The sequence below is a fragment of the Plectrocnemia conspersa genome, unplaced genomic scaffold, assembly GCF_051122295.1.
Source record: "Plectrocnemia conspersa isolate PC_06_02 unplaced genomic scaffold, ASM5112229v1 ptg000012l, whole genome shotgun sequence".
NCBI classification, from domain to species: domain Eukaryota; kingdom Metazoa; phylum Arthropoda; class Insecta; order Trichoptera; family Polycentropodidae; genus Plectrocnemia; species Plectrocnemia conspersa.
This window is the reverse complement of record NW_028277176.1, coordinates 30,111,737-30,132,126: the sequence shown is the minus strand read 5'-3', so window position 1 is coordinate 30,132,126 and position 20,390 is coordinate 30,111,737. Positions and strand designations below refer to the sequence as shown.

The following is a 20,390-nucleotide window of genomic DNA, read 5'->3' as shown; positions in this document are numbered from 1 at the left end:
AGTTTTAGTATGTCTTCCGATATTGTTTGCATTTTTCCTGGTTGTAATATTGCACATTCCAGCTTCCAAAATTGAAGTCCAATCGTTTATCTAGATTTCGATCGTCTAGGTCATTATGAATCGGGGCGGATTTATTATTTCTTTGTGATTTTTTCATAACTATTTGGATTTATCCACGTTGGTTGGTTTGCTCCATGATAGAAACCCTCCTCCTTTATCCGGGCTTGGGACCGGCAAGAGTGCAACATATCTACACTCCAGGCGGAATATGTAATATATATTACACACACACACACACACACACACACACACACACACACACATATATATACAATAAATAATAAACTTTTCGACCATCGTGACGCATTGGGGTAACCTGTTAGGTCACGATGGTATTAATTTAATGTAAATAAATAAACACATTACAAATAAATTATAAAATAATAGAACAAGTAAAATAAAATGATTCTACGACAAGGAATCGTTTTTGTTATTATTATTATTATTATTTAATATTTACTAAGAGTTAATATTGATATTTTATTAATTATATCTTATTTATATTTATTAATAAGTATTTAATAGTAATTATTATTATTTAATTATTACAAACAATAAAAACCAATCACAAAAACAGTTGACAATATTAAAACAGTCGAAATAACGTATAAATATATTCACAAGTATTTACAAATCACAATTATCATTGAAATATTGATGAGATAATTTAATTTCGATTCATAAATTAAAGTATAAAAAAATGAATTTCCGCGATGCGTTTGTGCTAACCCTAAAAGTGGTCTAAAGAAGCACGATCGAAACCGCGCGCGAAATACAAACGACTAAAATTAAGTCGTGACTTTATAATTATATATACCACTGTTTCATCGCAAATTCTATAAATAAAATCACTGAAATCGTTTACTAGGAACTCAAACTGATTTTTAAAACATATATTGCCAACTTTTAGCTTTCCGTTTCTTTAAAAAACGAAGGTTTTAACGAGCGCATCATATCATGCGCTTGGCGTTAGACAGTAGATTTAGTTGCGCATGATATCATGCGCTTGGCGTTGAAAGGATTAAAGTATTATTAGGGTGGGGGGGGGGGGCGCAAATTTTGTTTTTGCCTGGGGCGCTAAATAATCTAGGGCCGGCCCTGTGTGAAAATATACAATAACATAAGCTAAATTTATTTTGATAATATGCGAATCTCTAATTTGGGGACACATATTCACCCTACAGCCCAGCCCACACTTATGACATCTGAAAGAGTCAAAACAAACGCTACAGCTGGAGTGGGGTAGGTTGCGTCGGAGCTGCGCCGCGCATGCGCATTGTCCATCTACGTGTGGGAGCGAGACGCCAAAATACAGACCGACGTGAAGTTGGCGGTGCGTGTTGACGTCCACGTGCGACTTTGGTTCGTACGCTAAAAGCTTTTACGTCGATTTCACCACAAATATCTGAAGATGGAAGAGGTAATCGCTTTGGAACCCGAGGCCACTAAGAAATTCAAAAAGACAGTGTCGGGGATAAAGAGACTTTTGAAGGTAAGCTTGTATCATGTTTTAGGTTATGTTTAACCTTAAGTATCGCGCATGTGATTGACATTTTATCTGTGAAAACTACAAATATATTCTTTGCCAGTACAGTAATAATAAATAAACATATCAAGCTATGTTAAACACTCAGTTTTACTAAACATTTAAACTAATCATATTTTCCTCGCTTTTGATTTAGTAAAATCGTTAATGTCAGTTATATGCATATGATTCTAAATCCCACTCGCCTCTCGCTCAGTATTTTTTATTTGCTATTTAATAATTGATAATTAAATTTTGCTTTTTATCTGGTCCGGTGTTAATGTTCAATTTATCACAAGGATCAACAACCCTTATAAATGTTTTATCTATATCGTAATTTCGAAAATCTTTAAAATGATACATGTATTAATTTCGACCATCTATAAATTTCTTCTGAACTAATATATTGATATTATTTCATTTATCTAATTTTTCACAAAGTTGTTGCAACAAGTTAGAGTAGTATTGTTCCGTTATAATTTAACCATTAAGAAGTTAATCCGCCATCAATAGTTTTCGCATACCAGAAAAACATAAGCCATCTCTTTACAGCAGACGTTTAATTCGAGCTAATATGTAACAATATGTGAGTCACATCGCCAATCACATTTAGAGAGAGAAGGCTACTTAGATCTAATCGTGTTATTATTTAGCTCCGCCTCTGTTCCTCTTCATGAAAGTTTAAATTTCAAGATGGACCTAAACTGATACATACAATCATTATTTTTCTAGACGCGTCTCGAAGCCTCTCGAACTAAATTTTTTGAAACTACTTTCAGAATAAAAGCATTGAACCTCCCCTCGAAGAAGAACCATTGGAAAAAGGGAAAAAACTTAGTAAAAAATCACAACTCAAACAAGACAGAGGTGTTGTTTACATTGGACACATCCCGCACGGATTCTATGAGGTAAATTTTCATCGACACACTTTATATTAGCAAGACATTTAAAATATTTTACTTTGAACAGAATGAAATGCGTGGATTCTTCAGTCAATTCGGCAAAGTCTCTAACGTTAGAGTTGCGAGATCGGCCAAAAACGGAAGGTCCAAAGGATACGCCTTCGTCGAATTCGAAGACAGAGAAGTAGCTGAAATTGTCTCTGAAACGATGAACAATTACCTGATGGATAAGCGATTGTTAAAAGGTGCATAATTTTAACGATTATTTAAATCAAATCTCAGTTATAATTTATTAATAAATATTTTAGCTGAATTAATACCGGCCGATAGAGAAATGGGCAATATATTTAAAGGCAAAAATTGGATCGAGAACAAAGTTTGTCCTGGCATTAAAAATCGAAACAGGGCTGTCCGCGTAAGTATAACAAATAATTAAATATTAATAAAATTATATAATAATGTACATATATAAAAAAATATTTCAGAACTTCAATAAACCAATTTCTGATGAAAGTTGGATTGAAGAAAGTAAAAAGCATATTAATAAGTAAGATTTTTATTTGTAATAATAATACATATATAATATTTACACCTCTACTTTTGAATATATATTAAAACTATGAACGATTTAAGGATATATAAAATGAAAAGTAAATTGCAAAGCTTAGGGATTGACTTTGACTTTACACCATCCGATATTCCAGAAGAATTGAAAGATTACGATCCCTCAAATCCTAATAAGAACTTTATTAAAATGTAAGTTGCGATTTTTTTATTATAATATTTCGGTAACGTTAGATTTATATACTTTATTTATATACAGTGCCACAACTGATAGTTCAGCAAGTTCTTCTGATGAATTAGCTGAATCAACCGATGAAGAGTTAGATGAGTCGATCGAAGTTAAAAGTAAGAAGAGCAATAAAGAAAAGAGCATGAAGAAGCCTTTCTCTCTATTGTTAAAACCTCCGAAGGCTAGAAAAGCAGTTAAGAATGAGCATGTAAGTTACTTCACGACCATTAATAAATAATAATAAAAAAATTTAAACTACAAATATATTCATATTTCAGATTGGAGTCTTAGCACCAAAAAACACAAAGAAGTCAAATAAAATAGTTACGAATATCATGCAAAGTAAAGCGAAAGACAGACAAGCGAAAAAAGAACATAAAATAAACAAAAATGTTGACGAGAAGCTGCACATGAGGAAAGAAACTGGAGGCATACAAAAGAAGAGGGGAAAGCTGCCTTTATCTAAATCAGTCATCAGTAAGGAGAAAATGACTAATCAAATTTCAGAATTATTAGATTCAAGCTTAGTAAAAACAGTTAAGAAAACAAAGACTGTTATAAATAAGAACATCAAGAAAAGGAAGTAGGATTATAACTATTTAATTTGTATTCCATTTATGTAAATCTTTTAATAAATATTTCTGATCTAAGAACATATTTTTATTTCTAATACATATACCTAATCATCAATTAATTAACATTGACATTTAAATTCTTTGATTTGGACTTCTTCTTTGGTTGTCTCAGTACACCTTTGGTCCTCTTCCATTTCATTCTACGATTTTGAAACCACACTTTGACCTTTCAAGTAAATAATTTATATAAATTAGTTTGCTTAAATGTATCACAATATAAAGAAGAGAGACTTACTTGTCTTTCGGTCAAATGTAGTGCAACGGCAATCTCGTATCTGCGTAATCTAGTCAAGTAGTTTGAGCGAGCGAATTCAATTTCCAAGTTTTTCACTTGGGCCTTTGTGAAAGCAGTCCTTTCTTTACGATTGCTCTTAACATCTGAAAAATAATTTATAGTACTATGCATTAGTAGGGTCGATATCGAGCTTTCTCAAAAATTCTAATAATTCTGGGTTCAAATCTCATATGGATCCTAATATTTTTCAATATCTCTTGTGGGAGATCAGAATATATGAAAAAATGCCAATGTCCACTCTTTTTGAAATTTGTTTTATTGTCGAAATGGATAGTGCTGGACATTAATGCAAAAGATATTACCACTTTTGGGAAAACGTAATATTTTTTGTGAGACCAATGCGTGTTTACACATTGGTCTAACTATTAGACTAACGCATGTTATGGAAGTATGAAACGGATTCAAAAATCCTTCATTAAGATGTAGATACATTTGTTCAACTGTAGACTAAATATAAACTCTGGTGCTACGTTATTTTACAGCTGTACGATAACCAAAAATAATGAAGAATACTCGGAAGCTTTCAAGATTTAGGTATATGGACGAATGCTACACATCACGTAGAAAATCCATCAAATAGTATAGATAAAGAACGTAAGCTTGAGTACATCAAAATTACAATGTCCTAAGACTTACTGTTCAGTGAAGAATCACAGGACAACGCATATATTGTAGAAGACGTATGTCATGACTCAAAAAAAGTGAATATGAATGCAAATGAGGCGCTTTTCCTTTTAATTGCGATGTAAATACATATATAAAAGTAAACTAAAATATATAAACATTATTCCCACAGACGATTAGTGTTCCTATTTCTCATGCAATCATTAAGAGCAAGTCTTTAGAAGTGCCGCCATTTCCAATGCTTCGTTTTAAAATAAAAATGGAACAAGGCCCGCAAATGAGTCGCGAAAAAGCGCCCATCATCCAACGGAAACAAATTAACCAATAAATCGTCCAGAATGATCGTGAATAGGATCATGTGTGTGATGCTGCATGTGTGAACAGTCTCTTTAGTAATTATTATACTAGTATTTCCGTTCGACAATAGTTGCGTTATGAATAATGTAAAATATAGGCCATGTTTTTTTATATATGTATATCGCAAGGAAAATAATTAATACTACTTACTCTATTTTTTCTCGAGAGTCAGTGCACAAAAACAAAAACAAAAAAAGACCGCTGAGAACGGGTTTAAATTAATACAATAAATAAAACACTAAAATATATGCAAACACATATTGATTAATAAAAGTCACTAAATTTTAAACAGCGTTTTGCACAACTTAGCTACACAACGCAACAAATAAAATATATAGGATAATCGTCTCCGGATTCACATAAACTAAAATCTCATCTAAGAGGGGGGTACTTATTTTTAAGCACTACCCCACTGATCAACAACCATTAATAATACAAAAAATATATATATTTCCTGTGCTGATCAGACGATCAAGGACTCGGAGAGAGTCGCTGGACTTCCCCAAGTCCTCCAGGTTTTATAAACCCTAACATGGCCATAAAGAATCACTTTCACCAATAATATAATTCAGTCAAAACTTGCTACACAACTAGTACTTCGCTTCCGAGTTGGAATAAACGAAATTTCAGCTAAAATCGCACCAAGCGAAAAATGTCTGAGCGACAGAGACAATTCAACACATTGAATACCGCGACTTATTTGCGATATAATTAGGGCAAAAGCCTTTTTTTAATAATTATAACATTCTATTGGATTCATTCGAAATGCAATTTTTAATGTTTTTTTAATTCGCAATAGTAAAATCAGTAAACGTCAAAGTATGAATCGCGTACCAATAAAATAAAAAATTATATTCCAAAAAGTTGGGAGCAGGTCAAGACCATTTCAGTGCCAAATATTAGCGACAAAACTAAATAAGGGTTTAATGAATGTGCGTAGGAAGGCCGACAAATGATGATGGGATGGAAGTAATAAAAAAGGAACTTGAAATATGTTCATTACCTAGAAACATATGATTTTTTGAGCCCTTTTTAATTAATATGATATTAGTGACATTTTTAGATAAAGGATTAAATAAATACGTTATATTAAATACGCAGGTTAACGTATTTTTTCATTTTAGAAAGCTATAATGACAAACAAAATGCACAAACTTATTCACACGGTATTCAATGTGATAAACTCCAAGAAAGCAGCTGCTAAGTAGTCGTTTGAATCTAAAAAATCAATCAGAACTTTTTTAATAACAATGCAGTTAAAAACCATATTTGAATCCTTAAAAAACATTTTTTTTACTAGCGAATTGCTCTTTTCTATGACAAATAATATTATAGAATTTGAAGCTATTTTTTAGCAAAAAATAAATCAGAATAAATATCAAATGATTAGAATAAAACTATAGTTCAATCAGAATTAAAATATAAGATGATCATGTAAATTAGAAAATATTTATTTTAGAAATATCATATAAAATTACTCACTCACACCTAATCTGTTGGACATGTTAGGTGCAAGCGAGAGTTGGTCGGGACAGTGATCACCCCATGAATAACTCTCAACGAATCTGAAACAAATATGTTTCATTTTTAATGGAACGCGATGAACGAAGCGGGAATAACGACAGACCGGCGGCAGAGAGTACGCTTGGTTTGTTGCAGTGACATCTGACAATGTTGCGAGCCCAACCAAACAAATTACCCCTAAAAAACCTTGATAATGATATTGAACTGCCAATATGCGAATGACAAATTGCCCAATTGTACCAATCTTCAGCGTTACAGCAATAACAACACCATTCAATAGCACTATTGCCAACAAAAAAATGATTCTCACCATCTGTCATGATAATTATTACTATTTAATATAAATTCTGACCAAGTAATAAAAAATCTGACCATTTAATATTTATTCTGGCTCCTTATATACTGACCTTTTAATAAAAATTATTTAAATTCTAATCCGAAAATTACGAACCAAACCTAAAAACGTTTTATTAACTTTTTAAATGTAAAAAATAATAATTTTATATTTATTAAAAAAGTATTACACTGTTTTTAATGATATCATATTAAAGGGTTAAAGAAAACTTTATTAGCTTCTCTAATAGTAGAGCGATTCGATGATAGACTAATGATAATCATATATTTTACTCATTGCACCTCATCGCTCTACTATGCACACTTTGATTAACTACCGTAATATTCTTTGTTCTGTGGTTACTATACAGTTGTTTACAGCGCGTTTTTTTGAACTGACCTACTACTTTTTATGTCCAAACTATGTAAATGTATTGAATAATTATAACACGAGATAAACACTATAGTTAATTTCAATTAATATAAATCTTGACATGTTTATTAATCGAGAAATGTAATTGATGGTGAACCAAGTTAGTTTTTGCCTGGGTCGCTAATAAGCTAAGGTCGTCCCTGCTTATACCACTTCAAGTATGTTGCGATTTACCAGTTTCGAGTTTTACCGGTTGGAAACTCCTGGTGTGGTAATTAATAACTTCAAAACGCCATTACAAATCCCTAATACGTTGATTCAACAAACAAAGTCATGATATATGGCGTGCCACATTATAGACCCCATTGCGGACGTTTTCGGGTTGAGGGCGCGTTTACACGGAAGGGTGAATTGAAAAGTAACGCTTATTTATAACATGTTATAATATTTTTAATTAAAGTTTACGTTTGTTATTCACTGCGCAAGTCGTAAAAAGACGATTAAACATGGCGCCAAGTTCTCGTTTGTATGTTTAATTAGCAACGTAAATCGCTACAGCGTGTGAAGGGATGTTTATAACTGTTGCAAATCGTAAAACTCGATTCGGTTTATACTGCTCGGTGTTCTTTTGCTTTTTACTCGTTGAATTTGATTTTTACCTCTCAGTTTACTGTTTATTACCGTTATTCAGTTAATAAAAATTTAATATCAATTACATGGAAAATAAAGGTTCTTTGGTATTTAAAAACCGATTAATTAATAATTAGAATTTATACAACATCCGCAATATTCACTTTAGTTTATCACCTTATTTAGTCGTTAGAACACTAACTTCAGAATAAAATCTGTACATTAATTGAACATTTCCAAATTGATTTGGAAAAAATCTGTAATGAAAAATCGAGTTTTACAGAATATTAAAATACCTAATCTATCGAGAAAGGTAATACCATTATAAATTATTTCGCAGCATATTATGTTTCTTTGTTAAAAAAGTAATTTCTTATATGATACCATTAGGATTTGTCGGTTTTTAAATTTAAGAAAAATAAAATTTTTGCCTCGAATTTGCTTCGGGTACAAAACTAAAGTCTTAACCTCAATATCCATAATTTGTATTATTACAAGCACGTCAAATCCTTTCGTATATTTGTAGAACCAATAAAACATTTTATTAAAGAAATTATTAGTATGAAAATATCGGAGAAACTGTTAGTGAGTCCTATCAACTCAAGGATTCTTGAAAACCTGAACAAATAATATATGATCCAAAGACACTAAAGACTGGACATTCTACATTTGATTCAACCTTAAATAAATAAATGTCGTGAAAGCAATAAAAACCTAATTCACTAACCATTGAGAAAGTTTTTTTCTATTTCAGCTTTTTTCTATTTTATATCTAGATCTTAATATTTAAGAGCAATGTCATTTATTTTATTTAAAGTTGTATAAGTCTCAGTTTATTTTACTATATATTATAATAATATGATATAACAAATATTAAATAGCATAAAAAAACTTAAAATGTAAATAAATATGCTTTTTATTTATTTTTTGTATTTTTGTTATTTTAAAAAGCCGGTTTCTGAAAATACTGTAATTCAAAAACCGGTTTTTATATAAACTATAGTGTAAATAGATCTGTTTTAATCCATGAAACACAATAGCTCGACAACACGATGAAAATACCTAGGTTTTATAATAAAAGATTTAGCGAATATTTGCAATTACATAATTTCACCCAGTTTGTTACAAATGTAATATAATATAAGACAGTGATCTCAAATCTGGCATTTTCCCATAAAGTAAATTTTGTAGGCACTTCAAAAAAATTGTATCAACTGCCGTATTTCTCCTATCAACACGAAACATTTCTTAAAATATACTTTCGCCATAAAAAATGAGTTACACAAGTATGTTTTTATGAATGATATTTTATGTTTTTAGGGCTACGTATGATGCATCATTTTCGTTACTACATTATTTCACAAATAAAATTTGCGCACACGAAAATTCTGAACATAGGTAATTGTTTGATTGGCAAATATATTTTACTTTTAATTCCAACTGCTTTATATTTGTGTAAATATAGGAAATATAAATGCATCATACCAATATAAATTAGTAATATAATTGTAAAATATTTTTAAAACACGATTTTTTAAACATATTAATATTTGTTATTTATACCGATATTTTTTTTATATATAATGACGCATTCTTAAATATAAATAGATATGTGTGTATACTCCTAATCTATGATCACAATTTTTACTGTGCGCAATTTTTGTTTGCGCAATAACTACCGAATCCGTCATTTGAATAAGAAAAAATATTAATTTTTATATTTTTTTGCTTTGTTCAATTTTGTTAAACGAAAAAATGTATCGTTATACGCACCACTTTTAAGGGTTAAAACTAAAATTTTAATAAGAAAAAAGTAACACAAAGATGAGATAAACTTATCTATTTTAAGATTCCAACCCAGGAATAATCGGGTTATCCATTAAAGAAAATATAAAAAAAAACAGTCTCCAGTCTACCTCATAATATTTATATTCCAAATATTTACATTTGCATCTCAATTAATAAAATCGAAATATTAAAATAAGCGACCTAAACCCTAAAAAATGTCATTTCAGTGAAATTATATCGGAGTACATTTTCACCGGTAGATATATATTTTTACCAGTGAAATATAATTTATGTGGCATGTACTAAATTGCAACTTTTCCATTTATATACTTATCATTATTTATTTACAGGCAATGTATAAATGTTACAGTGAATATGTATTTCACTATCCAAATAAATTTTCACCAGTAGATATATATTTCTATTATCGAAAATTTGATTTGATTTAATTATATGCTGCTCTAAAATATCCATAAAACTTAAACTGACAGTTGCGAAAAGTACATTTGCTGTTCAAACCTAACCTAACCTAATGAAAGTTCTAGAACTAATTAAAATTTTAAAATAAAATACAAATAAAGCCAGCTCATCTCTCAGGGAAAATTAAGCAGAAGAAGACGTAAATCTTGCATATTGCTCCATAGTTTGTCTACACTTGGATATTACATGTTTTAAAAACCGATATTACTACGGACTTTTATCATAACAGTATTGGTCAAAGTATATTCAAATCGAATTTTGTTCAATAGGAGGGTTCTAAAACAATTATCACTTCTCAGAAGTCAAAAATTCACATCAAAAGCAATAAAATTGTGTCCTCTGCGACGTCGCCGACGCGATTTATTGCTTTTGATATGGATTTTTGACTTCTGAGAAGGGATAATTGTTTTTTGCGCTATCCTATTGTCAAAATTCGGTTTAGATACGCTTCATTCAATTTTCACTTAGTCGTAATATTGTTATAAAAAGTCTTGTGCTACGACAGCGACGGCACAATTTTTTATCTTTTTACGTTGATTTAAATTTGGCCAGAAAAATGCAAGTCATTTAATGAAATATTATGAATTCCTAATGACAAAGAAATATTTTAAAAATCTACCATTGACTGGCCAATACTATTGCGCTCTGTGAAAAAGTTGTAATGACGTCCCTGATTTTTTTTAGTATTTGTTTAACGAAGTAAGCTAGCTGCCAACAATATGGAGGCTAAAGAACTTAGTCGAGATATTTACAAAAGCAATTTTATGGAACATTTTCATGGAAATCTAATTAAAATTACGATAGTTATAACACATATGCGTCGGCAATTTAGCAGATATAAAGACAAGATCACGCTCAAGATGATGACCCAAACATCGGAGGTCGAAACGCCGGCAAGCACACATTTCCCAAACCTAAGTTCCTTGCAGAATTCTGTCAATAACATAAACCGTGACACAAAATCACACGTTAATTAAAAAAAATATAAACGTATTCGGAGCAGATTAGCTGTATACTAGTTACGTTATAAGTTTTTAACATAAGAAACGAATTCTTTCGAAACGAGAAAATAAATAAAGTGCACCCTAGCTACCTCCAAAAGTTAAACTTGGCTAAACGTCAACTAAATCTCTTCCACAGCAGTGAAGAATACGTAAAAATAATAATAATAAACATGTATGTACATGTGTATGATACATATATTATTATAGAACAAATTGTTTCAATTTTTATTATAGAACCCTTTTTTAGTATTAGTAAACTAGCCATTTATAAATTTTGACATCATTACTGAGCATTTATTATTAAAAAAGCAAATTCCCTAAAAAAACTATACCTGATAAAAACTCCAATAATCTCCAATATACCTCATAACAGTAATTAATAATAAAATATACAGCAAAATTATTTCCCTTTTTGAACGAAAAATCCAGCATTAATGTAATATATCATAATAATTGGTAATACTAATATATATGGATGATTTATTAAGTGGTGGAAAACGAATCTTAAAGAAAAGCTAAAATAAGACCCCACAGAGTAAAAATTAACAGTGTTTAATTTTGCATAATCTTCGTGGCAATAAATTTATTATATTTAACTACGTGGAACTGAAAAAATTATTACCCTAATCTTCCATAATAAATCTGAACGTTCTTTAAATCATTAGCCACGACTATATATGTACATAAAGTATTAAAATATATGAAACATAAACAATAAAATCAAAAATAATTAGATCTAATAATTGGGAAAGGGTAATTATTTCAACTAATTAACAATAAGGTGGCTACATAAATAAATAAAATAAATTTGCATCATACCATTATCGATACACAGTTTTGTAGGACTTCCTTGGTCTGTCTCTTCTGCAACGATTGCATCATCAATGGCTTCATGCTGAAAACACCAACTGCCTTCGTTCCCTCCAACGTCACAAATCCCATCAACATCCTTCCTCGCCTCACAAAAACCGCGACAATACTCTTCAGAAGCACCAACCTGCATTTCACCATAAGGCGGAACATTTCTCGAATAGCACCCATAGACGTTCTCAAAATCAACACCTTCGTTCAACTGCCTACAAGCAGATAAATCTTCAAAATTCTTGATAACCGAAGACTTGTTATAGATTGAGAAAATGGTCTGATAAGACGCTTCGGTGTTTCTGTCATCGTCTATTTGTTGGTAATTCAAATTTTCGTATATACAATTGTTTCTGTTGTCATGGAAATGCGGCGGTTGCCAATGAGACGCTTCAAAGTTTTTAGAGTCGTTCATCCTGGAAGACCAGATCGAACTCTCCGGTGGAAGATTCGCGACTGATGATGACACTGTGTTGACGATTCTATGATGCTTTGGAAACAGCATCCAATCGAGAGGAACGTCTTTAGATTTTGGGTGGAGCCAATGCGGAGGTAATCTGGCATTGGTTGTTTAAGCTTGTGTGCTCTTCAGTCGAGTCCAACTAGACCAATTATATATTTTAATTAAATTTTATTTCAACTAATTAAGCTCTAATTTAAATTAGCTAATATATATGCAAGTTTTATTCACCATTTATATAAATTGCATCATATTAACTGAATAAATGAAATAAAGAAATTATCCCAATTTAAATTATAATTTTAATAATTAAGGTAAAGGCATTTTAAATTTTTTTTAAGAATTTCTTTATATGTTAATAAATTTACATAATTTTTGGGTGTAATATTTTGTTTTAATATTAAGTACCTAACTTAAGTTATTACCTTAATCTACAACATTTTCAATTTCTTAAAATAACTATCTTAGTCTAGAACAGGCATGGCGAACCTTTTTGGGTTCGCGTGCCAAAAATCCTCCAAAAAAAAAAAAATATTATTCCTCGAGTGAGTGCGTGCCCAAGGAATAAAAGATAGAAAAAATAAATAATTATTTTTTTAAAACGATTGTCGTTTATCTTAGAAAACATTTGATAATTAATAAAATGAAATAAATTAATAATTCACGGGTTATTTAATCAAGATTTTAATTTTTAAATTTCAAATTAAAAAATATTTTTGAACTTGGAAATCGTTCGCGTGCAATCCAAATTCTCAAACGTGCCACCTCGGGCACGCGTGCCCTATGTTCGCCATGCCTGGTCTAGAATATTAGGTTAAATATTTATAAAAGAAAAGTTGACAAAAACCTCTTTGTGGATCTGAAAGGTTTTTTAAGGATTTTAAAAATGTAGACTAATTAAAAATATATATACCAGAAAATAATATAAGGCGTAATTTATAATAAAATCGCTAATAAAATATACAATAATTAACATGCTTTAATAGAACTAAAGAAATGTCTTAATTAATACAAAATTTACATATGAATTGGTTTGTGACAGCAAAAAAATATGCGGACCTCCTGGTAGACAAAGTTATTGATATTAAAAATCATGTACAACTTTTATAGTCATTATAGATACGGGATATTCTTGTAGTGTTGTCTGTGTCCCGAAGATTGAGTTGAACTCTTCGGACTGAACCAGGGTTGACGTGACTTATGCGGTCTCAGTTAATGCTTTATCCGATGTACGCTATGTACTTATGCGCTTATATATGATTTGAAATAGGGAAGGTGCTTTACGTTTGGGCCAATGCGGCAATTTGGGGGTGGAAACAGATTGTTATTGTTTGTAACCATTTGTTATAACTAGGGATTCCAATCCCGGGCCAAAATTTTAATCCCGGGATTTCGGTATTGCAATTAGTCGATCCCGGGACCAGTCCCGGGATAATTTTCCTGTTATTTTATCGATAAAAATAATTTAAAATGAATAATACGATATATTTTTACATCTGTTTTTTATAGCGTACAATGTATAAAGTACATATAATTTTAGTCTTGGGCTAAAAATAGAAAATAATATAATAAAAATAAAAAAGGGAAGGTCTTATATATTTATTTGAGAAGATAAAAATTTAACTTTTGACAATGTATGTACATATGTACATTCATAAACACAATTAATGGAAAACATTATTTTGAATACAACTCACGAAGTAACATCAAAGCATCAAGCGTTTCATCATTTAGCCTTGATCTGATTTTGGTTCCTAAGCAACCTGCTGCTGAAAAAGCACTTCAGACTCACAGCCTCAAAGATTCACAGATGACACGTGCAACTGGCGCAAGTTTGTACACGAAATATAACTATTTTTAAAATAATAATTCGATTGTGCTTGATAAATCAATCAATCCAAAAAATTCGGGATTATGTTTTATAATCCCGGGACTCATCGGGTATTGAAAATCGTTCGGGATCCCGGGATCCGGGATCCCGGTATTGGAATCCCTAGTTATAACAATTTTATTACGTAGCGGTCGTAATTAGCCTTTTGAGTAGTGAGTTATTTATACACATTTATTAGTATAGAGTTGAGAGTGAGTTAATATTACGTATTTTTCCATAATTATGTTATTATTTATTTATTATTATTTTATATTGCATTTAAAGTAAATTATAGGAAAAAATCAGTGATTCCCAAAGTTTTGTTGCTTTGATTTATTTTACTAATTTGTATTAGTATGTTTTAATAATGTATTTTATCACTTTTCTACTATTAAATTTTGTTTATTTATTTTACATATGTTTTATATATTATTCGGCTTTTGTAGAATTCTTTATATTCAGAGACTCTTAATATTTTTTTTTAAATTAATATAAAATATTTTTTGTTATGTTAATTTATTTCGTACTATTTATATTATTAGTTTTATTTTATATAAAAATCTTTTACATTAATTAAAATTTAAAAAAAAATATTATATTAATGTAATGTTTTTTATTTATATTTTTTTGAGTTATATATGTAAATATATAACTTTCTGGGGTACCTCAAAACAGTAAAAGATTGACAACCGTACATGTACGGAGATACCGCTAAAAGGATTAATAACCGCTGGAGATATGGCAATGCTATTTATTACAAGGTACTTTTAATCCGGATCGGCACCAGGGACGTCAATTCAGATTTTTCTAGGAGGGGGGGGGGGGGGGGCTAAAATTGACAAAGTCCCTAGTCGTTTTTTTAATATATCCATTTCATTAAGATTCGTCATATTTCAATAAACGACATGCATTTTTCTGGGCAAATTCAAGGAGGGGTGCAAATACTTCTACCTCCCCCCTCCCCAAATTACATTCCTGTTTAGAATTAACGTCAAAAGCAATAAAATCGTGCTGTCACAGTGGAAGCTCTCAGTAAGAATCGAATGAAGCATATCTAAACTGAATTTTGACCAATAGGAGAGCGCAAAAAAACAATTATCACTTCTCAGAAGTCAAAAATTCACGTCAAAAGCAATAAAATCATGTCGGTGCCGTCGCAGTGGGGACTATATAGTTCTAAAACTATAATTTGTTTTAGAACTTTCATTAGCTTAAGTTTGGGCTTGAACAGAAAATGTACGTTTCGCAACTGTCAAATTGAGTTCCATACATTTTAGAGCAGCTTCTTATTATATAGTTAAATTTTCGCTAGTAGAAATATATATCTACTGATGAAAATATATTTGAAATTCACTAATGAAAATATAACTTCACTGAAAAATACACATTCACAGTAACATTCTTACATCCCGTGTAAATAAAAAGAGATTAGTGTGAAAATGTATATATTACTACATATGAAAAAGTTGAAATCGTGTAATTTTACTAGCACATTACACATAAATTATAATTTCATTGATAAAAATAATTTGTGTCAAACTTCACAGAAAATGCTTAAGGGATGTGTAAATCATCGGCAGATCTAACTTCATAAATATGTAGCTTTTTTCTAAATTTAAATTTAGTATTTATAATCAACTTTATCAATCAAACTAATTCAATTTTAAATAATCAATGTCAAGATTTACCACATCTGACCAAAACAAGGAAGGAGAATATTTCCCGTTTCACACATTACGATATCAAAGCAAATGCGATGACGGCGGCTCCCTTTTAGTATATCCAAGAAAGGAAGTGAAAATTTATCGTTTTTGCTAAAGTAGTGTTGCTTCAATGTAAAGAAGGAATAATATATGTAACGACACATAGCATCGATATTTCGCTCAATGTCAACGCTTAGATTAAAATTTAAAACAACATTTTTGTAGAATATTTACTATATTATTACTCCCAAATATAAATATGTATCCTAAAAATATAACTTTCAAAGTACATGAAAAGCTAGTTACAGCACTATGTGTAGTAAATTGAATACTGTTTATAAATAAATTTACTCTGGGAATCTCCTCTCCCCCCCCCCCCTATCGGCAGGCCTGACTACATATTAACTCAATATCTTCAACGAAAATATTCCAACTCTTGAATCCTTGGCTTTTATTAAAACTTTAGTCAAACAGTATTTTTACAACTAATTATTTTATGAGAGTTTTTGATAAAACCAAACTGATATTGACAGTATTTTTATTACCTTAGAATAGGCATAAATTTGTACATCGATATAATCGGAAAAGTGAAACGTTTTTAGTGGGAAAACTAATATGTATATTTTCAATAGTTTTATTCCATGATCTTATATAAATCGATGTTTGTTTTTACAAAAAGACGTTCATTAGTCAACCCCCAGTAAAACAAATAATGACTGCCATAAACTTGTCGTCGCCTCGCATTTGCTCTGTGGTGAAATAATAAATAACAAAGGCGATGCATCTTTTCTTTGCTTCGACTAATCAATTCCGAATAACTTTTTCCTCGTCGAGGATCACGTGATAAAACACGGATGATGAATTTGTGGCGCATCCGTCGACTAATTAACATCGAATTTGTCAGTGCCAGCTTCCAAAACAAACTTTTACACCCTCGCCGAGTGACGGCTTTCTTTTGATGTTTTCTTGTGTAAGTTTAAAAACGACACGTATCCCCTTTGTAGAACTGTCGTATCCAATTTTCCCACAAATAAACAAAGCCACGATGGGAATCACCTGTTTTACAATTCAACATGATAAAGATAACATTATGATTGTAATACAAATTTTTCATGACATGCTTTGTAAAAAATAATATTTAATATATATCAAATCAATTCTCATAAATAAGTAATATTAATCAGTGGCAGCCAAATTCAATAAGTCGAATGAAACTACATCACAAAAATAAATTATCTGGCTATAAACTAGAAGTATTTGTATTAAATTCGTTGAGAAACTGGATGGCTCGTGCAAGAGGAGCGTTCTCGAGCGCTGACGTCTGACCGTGACGGGCTAGAATAAGGGACGCGATCGCGATTCTCTGAGTTCGCAGCTGAATGTCGACACCACCCCCTTAGCAACTTCAAAAATTACTTTATTGAGTAGACACTACGCCTAGAATGCAATACAATATATGGTTTTAAACATTTAATTTTGAAAAAGCAAAAAAGGTAATATAAAAATCAATGAAATAATATAAACACAAAAGTAATGAAAAAGTTAAAAACTAATATTAAAAAATCTATTTAAAAATTTGCTTTCAAAAAAGTACAATAGACAATATTTTTAAAAGTCAATGAAATAATATGAACACAAAATGAATAAAATAAAGTTTTTTCAATTATTAATATGTGGACAGCAGATAAATCGCTATTGAATATTGATACTTTGAAGGCAATGGTTATAATAAAGTGTAATTTCGAATACAATACTTGCAAGGACTTCAAGCAGTAAATAGAAAACTGTGATGAAGTCCTTAAAAAATTCATTCTGTCACAAAATGCTTATAAAACCAATTAAATTATGTATATGTTATTATTAATATTTTTTATTTTATTAATATTTTTTTCATTAAGGATAATTTTTAAAACTATTTTTATAAAATTAACCCCCCCCCCCGACAGATGTCCCGGATTGTACTCCAGAAAAAATGGTCACCCTATACAAGAACTCTGATGATCTTCCACGGACATCATCCCTGCGCCAGCTTCACCACCACTTGGAGAAAAATCTCGCCATTAGTCGTCCGTCGCACATATGTATGTAAATATTGTAATATGACTTTTACTATATTGCACCTTGAGTCTTATTGGCTACGGATTCACACCCCTAGGGCGTGAATCCGTAGCCAAACCCTAAGACTATAATTTAAAAAATACATTATGAGCTCATGTTTTAGATGTAATGTGTTAATAATTTGTTGGGGAGGGGGGGGGGAGCAACTTAGTTTTTGCTGGAAGACATGTGTCAATTCGCCTTCAATGTATGAGTTCTCAAAATGTTCACGCAGAGATCTTTGCAAGATATGTTTCGCATAATTAAGTGCAATGAACTTTTAGGTATTTATTTTATTAGGCGTTTAAAATTTTGTATAAAAAACCGTTAATATGAGTCAATATAAAGACACCGAAAATAAACACTGAAATGTTGAGGGTACTGAAACAAAAAACCTTGAAAGCTTCTCATGCTTTTAATTTATTTCATACAAAACGGGCGTGACGTAAAAAGGACTAATTTTGTCATACCTTATATATATATTAGGAGTATATTATTTCAAGATCTAGTGTTTTTTGACGAATTTTCGTCATCCGCTCTGCGTTGTTTATTTTATTTATTATTTATTTATTTTATTAATTTATTTAGCTTAATAGCTAATCTTTACATCTAACAAATTTAGTAAACATATATAAAAATATATAAAAAATACATAACAGAAAGAAAAAATAAAAATATACAATAATAAAGTCTTAATATTATAATTTATTTCTATATGTACGAAGGTGTTTTTTTATTCCATTTATGAAACCCGTTATATTTTTGCTGTTTCGGATTTCTCTTGGAAGACTATTATATAAATCAAAACCTCTGTACATAATTCCCCTAGCCGTACTCGTTTTCTTATACTTAATTATCTTTAAATTTTCTTTATTTCTAGTATTATATTTATGTACATTTTTATTTCTTAATAAATACTTATTAAAATATTTTGGTAACATATTATTTTCTAACTTATATATAAATACTAAAACATTCATACTCAATATTTATTGAACATTCAACCATTCTAATCTATCAATCATACTTTTACAATTAGTTAATCTATTTTTATTTAAGATTACTCTCATTGCCCTATTTTGTAATTTTTGCAACATTTGTTTATCTAATTTATTTAACATATTTAATAGTGTTGCACAATAATTAAAATGGGGCAATATTATACTATTGTAAATTATTTTTTTTGTATTTATACTTAATATATTTCTTAATCTAGATAATAAACCTATTTTTCTACTAATTTTTTTTAATATGTAATTACAATGTTCTTTAAAATTTAATTTTGTATCAACAATTACTCCTAAATATTTTATATTATCCACTATTTCTATACTAGAGTTATTTATTACTATTTTGGTACTATTATCTAACACATTTTTATAATTAATAAACATACATTTAGTTTTATTCTCATTTAATTTAAGTACATTATTCTTTAACCATATTTCTAATATACTTAATTCATTATTTAAATTATTTACAATTTCTTTAATGTTATCACCTATGCAATACATTAATGTGTCATCCGCAAATAGATGAATTTTACATTTTTTTCACGTTATTAACTATATCATTAATATACAAAACAAATAACAATGGTCCCAATTTAGACCCTTGTGGTACTCCATAAGACACTAATTTCTCTTCAGAATATACATTATTTATTTTAACTTTTTGTTTTCTTTTATATAAGTAATTATTAAACCATCTTAAAACTATATCACTTATACCTATACTCTCCAATTTCTTTAACATTATTTTTCTGTCTATTGTTTTGAAGGCTCTCTTGAAATCCAAGAAAACTGCTCCAATGATTTTGTTTGTATCCTTAGCCAACAGCCAATAATTTATCACTACTTGTAATGCAGTTTCAGTCGAATGCTTTTCTCTGAATCCCGATTGTTGTTCACATATTATGTTTTGAGAAGTAATAAATTCCTTTAATTGTTTGATTACTACTTCTTCTATTATTTTTTCTATACATGGTAGCATGTTGATTGGTCTCATTTCTTCAACTTTTTTACTATTTTTTATTTTAGGTATAGGTACAATAGTAGCAATCTTTAAATTTTCAGG

The 20,390-nt window shown here is 30.0% G+C and overlaps 2 protein-coding genes across 4 annotated transcripts; one reads left to right on the top strand and one right to left on the bottom strand.

Annotated features, from left to right (window-relative positions):
* Window positions 1-1,371: 1,371 nt before the first annotated feature.
* Window positions 1,372-3,930, top strand: LOC148228938 (uncharacterized). 2 transcript variants are annotated; one of them, XM_088200818.1, is made up of 8 exons: window positions 1,372-1,552; window positions 2,365-2,493; window positions 2,555-2,732; window positions 2,796-2,902; window positions 2,973-3,034; window positions 3,121-3,243; window positions 3,311-3,488; window positions 3,559-3,930. In XM_088200818.1, exons 1-8 carry the CDS (start codon window positions 1,472-1,474, stop codon window positions 3,865-3,867), a joined length of 1,167 nt encoding a protein of 388 aa, XP_088056944.1. In that variant the 5' UTR covers window positions 1,372-1,471; the 3' UTR covers window positions 3,868-3,930. The 2 variants fall into 2 exon arrangements, with proteins under 2 accessions (XP_088056944.1, XP_088056945.1); XM_088200819.1 differs by having other exon boundaries at window positions 1,372-1,648; window positions 2,279-2,493.
* LOC148228937 (uncharacterized) lies at window positions 3,867-12,786 on the bottom strand. 2 transcript variants are annotated; one of them, XM_088200820.1, is made up of 3 exons: window positions 12,143-12,786; window positions 4,151-4,293; window positions 3,867-4,081 (listed from the first exon to the last, which is right to left on the bottom strand). In XM_088200820.1, the coding sequence occupies exons 1-3, from the start codon at window positions 12,687-12,689 to the stop codon at window positions 3,971-3,973; spliced, it is 801 nt and encodes a 266-aa protein (XP_088056946.1). In that variant the 5' UTR covers window positions 12,690-12,786; the 3' UTR covers window positions 3,867-3,970. The 2 variants fall into 2 exon arrangements, 1 of the variants encoding a protein (XP_088056946.1); XR_015811748.1 differs by lacking the exons at window positions 3,867-4,081; window positions 12,143-12,786 and adding exons at window positions 6,347-6,409; window positions 6,489-6,526 and having other exon boundaries at window positions 4,155-4,293.
* Between the last annotated feature and the right edge of the window lie 7,604 nt (window positions 12,787-20,390).